The sequence below is a fragment of the Caenorhabditis briggsae genome, assembly GCF_000004555.2.
Source record: "Caenorhabditis briggsae complete genome, chrIV, whole genome shotgun sequence".
Lineage (NCBI taxonomy): Eukaryota > Metazoa > Nematoda > Chromadorea > Rhabditida > Rhabditidae > Caenorhabditis > Caenorhabditis briggsae.
Genome location: NC_013487.2, coordinates 2,256,746 through 2,266,847, shown reverse-complemented (window position 1 = coordinate 2,266,847; position 10,102 = coordinate 2,256,746). Strand labels below are relative to the sequence as shown.

Here is a 10,102-nt window from a genome sequence, read left to right as displayed (position 1 = left end):
CTGATATCTCGCCACTGTGGTGGAATTCTAATGGTGAAAAAACGGCCAAAACCGCGAAAAAATCGATAAAAAGAAAAAAAATAAGTCAAAAATTTTGCGAAAATATTTATTGTTGGGTTACGGTAGCACTCGTTTGCCGGCTGTGTTTTCGAAAATTCTCCTTGAAATACGGTGGCCTAACTTCTGTGAAAATTCGGCCACAACTCCAATTTTTTTGCACAAGAATAATACGTTGAATATGCTGAAATCATAGCGACACTTACCTTATACTGCAAAGTGAACGGATGTCGTGTCCCCGTAATTGCCATATCATCAAATCTCTCAAACTTGATCTTCATCGGTTTTCCAAATTTCTTCGCCGCCAAACTCGCCGGCACAGCCAGAATCGCTCCGGTACTTTCTTTTCCACCGAATCCACCTCCGATTCGTTTCACCTTGGTCTGAATCTTATGCTGCGCCATGCCAAGGCACTTTGCCACTTCGATTTGAACATCATTGATGCACTGATTACTGATAATGATTTCGAGCTCATCATCCTCGTGTGGGATTACGAGACATTGTTGGGTCTCGAGATAGAAGTGCTCCTGACCACCCATATCGATTTCTCCTTCCACGACTCGATCGTATTTCGACCAATCGTTTTTGACTACTGTCTCGTTGTCGTTAAGGGAGGAATGGATCACAAAGTGCTTGAACACAAAGGACTCGGCTGCCAGAGCTTGCTGAAAATACTTTATTGGATAGGGAGTCAATGCAAAGGCCCACCTTAATCGTTACAATCGGTTTCTCTTGAGAATAATCCAACTTAACCAAGCTCGCCGCCTTCCTCGCCAGCTCATGATCTGTGGCCACAATTGCAGCGATCGGTTGTCCATGGAATGTGATCTTATCTTTAACAAAGACTGGTGTATCACTGTGATGTCCCATTTGAGCTCCAGTAGTCACATCTGAAGCATCAAGATAGCCAATCACACCATCTAGCTCCAATGCTGCTGTGTAGTCGATAGAGTTGAGAGTTCCATGAGCAATCGGAGAGAGGACAAATGCAATGTGTTGGCAGTCGGCTACATTGATATCGTCACAATAGACGGCTTCTCCAGTGGTGTGTTTGTCACCGGACACGTGTTTGATGGGACGGCCCAGAGGATCGTGGGCTGGTTGGTTGGCGTTCACTTCCTGGAAGTTTTTTTTGTTTTAAGGATAGGAGTTGTAATAGTGCTACTATGCCAGATGTTGAACCGAAACTTGACAAATAAAAGTTTTGATGTTTCAGTTTGGCAATATTGTTTCTAATTTTCCCGTCGTTCAATGGGCCTATTCTTGCGCCTCGTTTCACTAGATTTGGTAGACCGAGGGGTAGCCCTGCTGTTTCAGGGCATCTAGACCAAAAAGTGCTATTCGCACATAATCAAACTAGATATCATTCAATAGATCTTGTTGAGTTCTACATTTTTCTTATTGATACGCACATAAATTCCAAGTTTGAGCCGAGTTATGAGCGGCCCAAAAACCTTATAGAAGCCTATCCTAAATGTTCATTTTGAGTTAACGGCAAACATTTTCCGTTTCAGTTTCACGTTTTTGAAGAGAAATAGTTTTTTCATTCAGTTAGATTTTCTGCCCACCTGGTACAACTGTGTCGCATACAAAGTCTCTGGGACATCTTGCCCAATTTTCATATCCTCCTCCAAGTACTGAATCTCAGTCAAGTTCAATTTCTTAGAAACTTCCAGGAAGAATTTAAAGAAGAATGACAGAGCCAAGGACAATCGGTACTGCGACATTCCTCCAGGTACACCAGCCGGTAGCTTCAACTCGTCACTGAGCAGTCCCAAAGCCTTATCCAAAAACTCTTGAGACCATTTCAATCCCTTCAACTTCTCCATTGTGCTCAATGCGAGTTTAGTGGTTGGAGCCATACCTCCATAGGAGATTCTGATGCTCTTCACAATCGAACTCTCAGGGTCCAGGTCCACCAAAAATGCTCCGGTTACAATTGCAATGTCATCTTCTCTACGTTGAGCCTGCTTGTAAGCCGCAAAATGCTCATTTTTGGTGAGCAATGGGACAATAACTGCCTTGATGATTTCGTCGGGTTGAATGACGGTTTTTCTGTAGCCCAAGAAAAATTTCTCATCGATGTGAACTTTTTTCTCGCCACGGGCTTCGGAGTCGAGGACCACTTGGGCATTGGAGGCCATCCAGATGGGGTTCAAGTCGGAGATTGGGGAAGCGGTTGCGATGTTTCCAGCGACGGACTGAAAATTCGTATGTAAACTTTCCGGGATCATTCGAAGGGCATGACTCGAGTCCAACTTAGAATTCCTTTATTAGACCCTATTGCTTCAATCACCTCTTGTTTGAAACTACCTTTTTGAACATAGTCAATTCAATTCAATTGGTCGAATTGAATTTCACCTTGAAGATCTCCTCAAGTCTTATATTTTACTTTTTGATCGAAAATGAAATTACAAGTTTCAGAATGACTCAACTACAAAACTAATAAAAAATTCACGAGATTCAAATAACAATAGTCTGAAACAAAATTTTCACAGTTAAAAATCTACAAAATGTTGTTCAATTCCATTGTGTTCTATGTACCAAGTAGTTAACTAGAAGCAGTGAAGAAGTCGGGTTTGATGTTGCCAACCCCGATGTTTTAAACCCTTCAGAATACGCTATGTTAACCTAGTTGAGTTATATTTTATTTTGTAGATCTTGTTGAGTTCTACGTTTTCCACTATAATTCCAACCGAAACTCGAAGTTTGAGCCGAGTTATGTTCTTCTTCCTATTGATAGCAAAGTTTCACGAATTTCAAATAAAAACATCTTGAAACAGAACTTACTGCAACATTTCTAACATGAATACCGGCAAACCAATGAAGCATCTCATGCACATGTTTCAGCACTCCCGTTTGGTCTGAAAGTGACAGTTTTTGAAAAAAATTTGAATTTTTAGAATCCGTTTAAGTAACAAAATGAGATCTTTCAGATGTTTTATGCATATTTTGAAACATATTTTTTGAATTTTTTCGAAACTTGTAAGGAAAATCGAACGATAATCAATAATTTCCATATTTTTATGAACACTTTGAAACAGAAATGCTCACCTTTTGGAAGCTCCTTTACTAACTGCACCGCATAATTATCCATATCAGTCAACGACATTCCTGTACCCATATAGACTCCATTTTCTTCCAAATGCCTCTCATGCAATTTTCGAACTTGGCGGGGATTTATCACTGCTGGAAGGTCAATGAACCGGAATTTCAATTCGATTGCCAACTCGGAATTTCCAGAGATCAAGCGAGCATGAGGGAGTTCTCGTTTCAAAGAGAGGAGGTCGCTGAAAATGGAATAGATGTCAGATCGATCACCTTGGAAATTTCCTATATCAAAAAGTATACGAAACCGTAAAACTTCAAAACTCACTCATACTCCACAGGCTGGTACCATTTTGTATGGTGATGGTCGTAAGCAAATGACATGGTTTCGTATCCATGGAGTTTGAGTTCTGGCGGGAAAATGAGTTCCTGAGTTGGATCGTAAGGTTTGCAGTCTGACAAGTCGCTGAGTTGGATTTTCTGAAAATTTTTGGTTAGAGGATGGTAGAGAGTCAGGCAAGCGGAGGGCAAGCAGAGGACATGCATGGGCAAGCATGGGCAAGCATGGGCAAGCATGGGCAAGCATGGGCAAGCATGGGCAAGCAAGGGCAAGCGTTGGGCAAGCATGGGCAACCGCGTATCCCAGTCGATAAGCACGACTTACACGTTTCCTTTCTCCCCCAGTGTATCCAGGAGTAACGTCTTCTGAACCACCGCAGGATGCTCCATTGGATTTTTTATTCTTGCAGCAGTTCTCACCCATACCACAGGTGTTGTCTTCGGAAACCTAAATGAATATGTATAATAGACACTCAATAAATGAATCAGATAATACAAGTAAAACAAAGACAATGAAACAGAAGCTTTATTTCTATCCTCACCTTCAACGTTCCATTCTCATCCACAGCAAAACTGTAGAACGCCTCGAGAATCGGACGATAACCTGTGCATCTGCACAGATTTCCCTGTAGACCCAAATTGATGTCGGCTACAGTAGGATTCGGATTGTTTCGCAATAGAGCGTACATGGCCATCACAAAGCCGGGAGTGCAGAAACCGCATTGAGAACCGTGGGCCCTGAAAATTTGTGGTTTCGAAAAGTAAAATATGGATTTGACCTACTTTGCCAATCGCTCCTGAACCGGATGAAGACGATTCTTAGCGACACTTCCGATTCCTTCTACAGTAGTCACAGCTTTTCCGAACACACCACAGATTGGCATGAGACAGGAGTTGGCAGAGAAATGTCTGGAAAATTGGGTTTTCTGAGATTCTGAGATTCTGTGATTCTGAAGGATTCTGATATTCTGAATGATTTTGAAATTCTGAGGTTCTGAGGTTTTGGAAAATTCTGGAACATGGAGACTCTGCTATACTGAAACTAGAACATCTAAGCAACTGAAATGGCAGTTCTGAAACCGGAATTTTGGTTTTCAGATTGAAAAATTGCAATTTTTGAAAACTATGAGATTTAGAAAAAGGTCAGAAGAAAAAAAAAAGAATTTTCTGAGATTTGAAGAATTCTGAGATTCTGAGATTCTGGTGTTCTGAGATTCTGAAGTACGTAAATTTGGAATCTCAGAAGTTCAAAAATTCAAATTTTAAGATTCTGAGATTCTGCGATTCTGAGAAGTTCTAAAGAATTCTGGAATTGTATTCCTCTGCGTTACTGAAACTAGAAATCGCTAATGTCTTAAATGTCTTTTCTGAAAACGGAAAGTTCTTTTATTTAATTCAAGAAATTTGCAGTTTTTGGAATCTGATCTTCTGAAAGACCGGAGATTCTGAGATTCTAAATAATTCTGGAATACTGAGACATTGCTATACTAAAACTAAAATATCCAATCTTCTGAAATGGCAGCTCTAAAACCGAAAGTTTCCGCTTCATATCGACCGAATTCATAGATTTTTACGATGTTGAGAGTTTCCGTGATTTTCAGACCCACATAAGATTTTTAATTCTTGAACTCTTGACATCAAAATTCGTGAAATATTCGAACTTCTAGATATGCTCAGATTCTAAAGTTCTGATTCCAAACTCACTTGATTTCTCCATTCTCTATGTGACTGACCATAATCGTACATGCACCACATCCTCCTTCATTGCATCCGATTTTCGTTCCCGTTAGCTTTACTGAAATTCAATTTTTTTTTGAAATTTGGTCGCTTTGAAAAAAAAAATATTTGGAAGGAGTATTATTTTTCATGTTCTTAACAACTTTTGGAATTCAGATTTACATTGGAACTAACACAAAAACAAAATTGAAATTTTACCATGTCCTTAAAACAGTAAAAAAAGTTGTTTCGCAAAAATTAAAAAAAAAAAAAACTCACATATATCTCTCAAATACGCGACCAATGTCATTTTTGGGTCCACATCCTTCTCCTCGACGCGTTTTCCATTCACGTAAAACACCAAGTTTGTGGAGTCATACGATGATATATTGGTTACGTCTTTCATGGTTTCTGGAAGCTCTTTTTTCGGTAGAATTGGGAGTTTTTGAAGAAACTGAGAAAATGAAATCTTTTATGGACAAATGTATCCTAGAATGATTGACAGTCTTCAAAACGTACTGGAAACTGCGAACTTTCGAAAGTTCCTACTTTACATTATAATTTGGTTCTTGGTTTCTTTAAAAGTTGGAACACAAAGTTTTACTGCTTCGAAAAGTTTTCAAAAAATCAAGGTGAATTTTTTGAACTACTCTCTCATGAGTTTTTGAACCGAATTTTAATGCTAGTTTTTTCTCAAATAGTGATTTCTTTTGATGGAAATTACTGTTCTAAAAAAATGTTTTAAAATTGGAAAATTTGTCTTTAATTATTGTTGCAGACCTCTCCAAATTAGAACTGTAAGCCTTTTAATTCAGGATAGCGTGGTTGCTAAATGTTTAAAACTTTTTTATAAATTACCAGCCTGTTTGCCGCGCCTCCGGCGCTTGAAAAAGCTGGCTGGTGCGCCTTCGGCGCAATCCAACTTATATCTATTACTGTTCGTCGTTTCGCTCCTCTGTCTCACTCAAAGGGTCATGTAAATTTACGCGTGCGGACAGACTGAGCGAGAGTGAAAAAGAGAGGCAACTTAATTTATTTATTATAAGAATGTTTACTAAAAACCGGTTTTCAGAAAACTTTTAACGACGGTGTTCTATTCAGAACTCTGAAGATATTACAATTATTCAGTATTTCAGCACCAAATTTATTTTCTAGAGGAAAATGTTCAAGGATTAATTGGACCAAAATTCCATTTAATTTTGCAGTTTTCGAAAATAGTAATAACCATAGTTGCAAAAGGCCAATGAAAATTTGGGTAGTTTTTTTGAATTAAAAAAGAAAAAAGTTACATCATTTAAAAAAAATTAACAAAGTAGAAAGTAGTCGAAAAATAGGACGTTTCTGTATAAATTTTTGAAAAAATTCCAAGAATTTCGAAACAAATTTCTTTTTATTTTTCCGAATTTCTCGACGAGCCGACCCGCGGGCCGGCAATTATGGTAATAATAATTGCAATTATGGTAATAATAATGGAAGTAAATCTAAAAAGTGACGAAAAGTGATACAATTTTCTTTCTCACAAAAAATTGCTATCGCGCCCCACTGAACAAAAAATCTTGCAGTTTGAACTTTGAACTGGTTAGTAGCTTTCCGAGAAACTTTATTAATTTTGGAAATAAAAGGATGATCATAATCAAAGAAACATGAGAATTTTCAACACAAGTTTGAAACTGCAAATGTCACAACTTCCCAATTTATACTATTTCAAGTTTCTAAGACACGATATTTGGCTATGTTTCTAAAAAATAAGTCTTTTGTAAGATTAATTCGCAAGATTAGAATTTTGAAATCAACTAAATGGAAATGGATAGTTTCAAAAAGTATTTTCCCCATATAATATGATCCATCGAACTATCTAGAGTGGAGAGAGCAGTCATGCATGCCAAATAGATAATAGAGAAATTGTGAGTAATAGACCGACTGGCAGAACGACCACGTGATGATGAAGGGGTATCAAAAATCAGAACCTTATTTTTCAGAATGGTCTGATTATGAAGTTTCTAGAAGGGTCCATGAGTCATCAATTAATACCTGTTTTCTAGAACTTTCGGTTGATTGTACCGTAAACACCTTAAATTGCACTTTGAGCTCAATTATCTCAGTTCCTAGATGAGTTTTCAAAAAAATTTCAACAAAAAAAATAATTCTGATAAAATTTCACACATTTCATTAGTTGACAAACTTATCATATCTCTCATAGGAATTGAGATAATTAAACTCAAAGATCGGGTATATGTAGGGTGGTCAAGATAATCAAGAGCAACGGCGTTTTAATGATTTTGAATTATGAACCTTGAAAATATAAAAACTAGATGAAACCGAAAAAACCTGGAATAATCTATCTCTTCATGCTATCTCTCCAATCACGTTGCCAGTATTGTCTAACTTCACTGCGTCTCTCCATTTCGCACACTCACTCACTCCCTTTGTTATCTTATCTTACACCTAATGCCCCGTTAAAACGCATGCAGTTCATGTGTTATCAAGACAAGGTAAACGAAATAAGCTCGTCTTTATATTTCAGCAAAAAATTGGAGAAAGAAAAGAAAATAACATTTGATGATATTTGGAAAATGACACGATCAATCATTTTTCGACACTCACTTTGTGACTGTGGCCATAAGTGCGGGGAGAGATAGAGGAAGTGCGAATAGTTTACCGAATTATTATAGTAGTGTGTAAATTGTGAACTAGAAAAATTTGCATCTGTTCAAAAATCGTATTACATCTTTCAATTTCATCTATTCATGGCCCCGAGACTCCACTCATAAATCAAACCCCAAAAGATAGAATGTTGAGGATGGGAACCACCCTATGACAATAACTCAGAGAATTTTTGGCGTCGAGTGGCGCGTTCCCGGCGCCTTCGTGGCTATTAGCCAAGGAATTCGGCTATTAGCTCATGTTTTTAGCTAATAGCGGTGAAAAACGGCTAATAGCCAACTCGGCAGCCATCCGGGGTCTAAGCGGCTTCTAGAACCAGCAACTCCTGGTGTGGCAGCTACGATCTAGGTCCGCGATTAGCGCGATTAGGCGGCGATCAGCGCACATACACCGCGAGCGCAATGGATCTGGTTGACACCACTCGTCCTTCCTGGCGCATTAATTATTTTTTATTCATTTCTGGCCTATTTTTATTCGATTTTTACAATTATTATTCAACTCTATAAAATCCTTGATGAACTGGAGCTGCGGATGCGTAATGTAAAGCAGATGTAAGTGCTACGATAATGTTGCAGTAAAAATATGATGTTTTCAGATTTAATAGAAAGAATGACAGAAGTCTACGGAAATTTCGATTTTTGTTGGATGAGAAGTAGAAAGATAGAAGTAATATTTTATTCATTTGATTTTCTTCTCAATAATAAAGTTTTCAGACCCGTCTTACGGACGCTCCACTTTCATTTCAATGACTCTTGGATTAAGTCAAACCCGGTTAGTACCATTAAATACGCTTTTCAAACAATTTTTGCATTATTTCAAGGAAAGGCCAAGCTCATCCGGAGAGAGCACAAGAACCAGGATTTGTGAGAATCATTTAAATTCATCAATCTTCTCCTAAGTTCATTCCTTGCTATTTCACTAAAGGCGCGACATGCATGTCGCGCCTTGCCGTTTTGCTCGGCTATTAGCCGTTTTGCACGGCTATTAGCCGAAACATCCTCTGAGAACCTCACCAGAAAGCTAAAAATCTTCGTCTGAAAATTCTTCCCGATTTGGGCGCGCACTTTCCCCCCTCTCCTATACGCCCTCCGCGCCAGATTCTGTGGGCGTCTCAAATAAATCACAGTTCAGCTTCTTATTTTACTGAATGGTAGTTTATCTGGTTTAATTATTTAAACCAGCCTGTTTGCCGCGCATAAGGCGCTTCAAACAGCTGGATGGTGCGCCTCCGAGAAAGAAAAATGGATCTCCGAGATTAGAAAAATGGATCAAGATACAAAAGAAGGAAGGAATTCACGTGAAGATAATCATTTATTAATTGGAAGGATCACAGATTTATAGCTGTTGTAAATCTGTGAGAGTAAAAAAGAACGAAACAGCAAAAGAATGAATTCAATGGATAGAGTGAAACTATTTGTGACCATTGAAAGTTCTCAGATGACAAAGGTTTGGAGTGAACTGATGAAGATTGAATTTTGTACTAATTATTAACACAATGCCATGGCACAAAAGCATTGTTCGTTACATTATGACCGAGATCTTTTTGTCATCGTGTAGAGGATGTCATTGGAAAATCTAACCTTTTTATATCATAATTATAGCGAAGTGCAGAAAATATAAACTTTTTGAAACATGAAATAAAGTTTCGTCTGTTTCATGGGTTTGATGTTTAGAATAACTTTATGTTGTAATCGCTTACATGACAACTATCGAGAATGACAACTATCGAAACGAGAATTCAGTTTTCCTAACAATTTTATCGTTATTACAACAATATCATAATTTCAGCAAACTGCTGAAAACATTAACTTTTTGAAAACCGAAAAAGTCTTTCTCTGTTCCATGGGTATGATGTGACATAAAATACATGTTCGTTCCAATAATCCAACTCTAACGTAATTTTCTTCGAACTTTATATTTTAGAATGCTATAAAATGGAAAATGTAGTTCTTGTTGAGCTGTACACATTGATATAAAACTCCATAGTTTTCTAAAAAAATTGTGGTTCGTATAGAGGATTCTGAAAGATTTGCAGCTATCCTGCCTGTTCAGCTCACAGCTATCTTTAAACCGAACATTTTTTATTAAGATATAGTGAAAAACATGAAACTCACTCAATGAGCACTAGAGAATGATAAAACATTTAATTGTTTTAAAAAACGAACTAGAGTAACGTGTCGACACAAAAATCGATACGATTCGAGTCGACCAGTCGGACTATTGAAGTCGATAAAAATTGTGTCGACTGACACCAGAAACGACACAGTATCGACACAGA

The 10,102-nt window shown here is 37.9% G+C and overlaps 2 protein-coding genes across 2 annotated transcripts in view; one reads left to right on the top strand and one right to left on the bottom strand.

Annotated features, from left to right (window-relative positions):
• CBG21624 overlaps window positions 1-5,566 on the bottom strand; it is a gene marked incomplete at both ends in the record, with an annotated part of 8,838 nt that extends 3,272 nt beyond the window's left edge. The window contains 11 exons of the mRNA XM_045244893.1: window positions 255-722; window positions 766-1,176; window positions 1,626-2,258; window positions 2,848-2,921; window positions 3,112-3,347; window positions 3,434-3,585; window positions 3,770-3,892; window positions 3,987-4,182; window positions 4,228-4,353; window positions 5,149-5,239; window positions 5,440-5,566. Coding sequence (XP_045097346.1) covers window positions 255-722; window positions 766-1,176; window positions 1,626-2,258; window positions 2,848-2,921; window positions 3,112-3,347; window positions 3,434-3,585; window positions 3,770-3,892; window positions 3,987-4,182; window positions 4,228-4,353; window positions 5,149-5,239; window positions 5,440-5,566 — 2,637 coding nt within the window. The remainder of the gene's footprint in view (window positions 1-254; window positions 723-765; window positions 1,177-1,625; window positions 2,259-2,847; window positions 2,922-3,111; window positions 3,348-3,433; window positions 3,586-3,769; window positions 3,893-3,986; window positions 4,183-4,227; window positions 4,354-5,148; window positions 5,240-5,439) is intronic.
• Window positions 5,567-9,210: 3,644 nt separating this feature from the next.
• Window positions 9,211-10,102, top strand: part of CBG21622 — a gene marked incomplete at both ends in the record, with an annotated part of 2,752 nt that continues 1,860 nt past the window's right edge. The window contains one exon of the mRNA XM_002632646.2: window positions 9,211-9,270. Coding sequence (XP_002632692.2) covers window positions 9,211-9,270 — 60 coding nt within the window. The remainder of the gene's footprint in view (window positions 9,271-10,102) is intronic.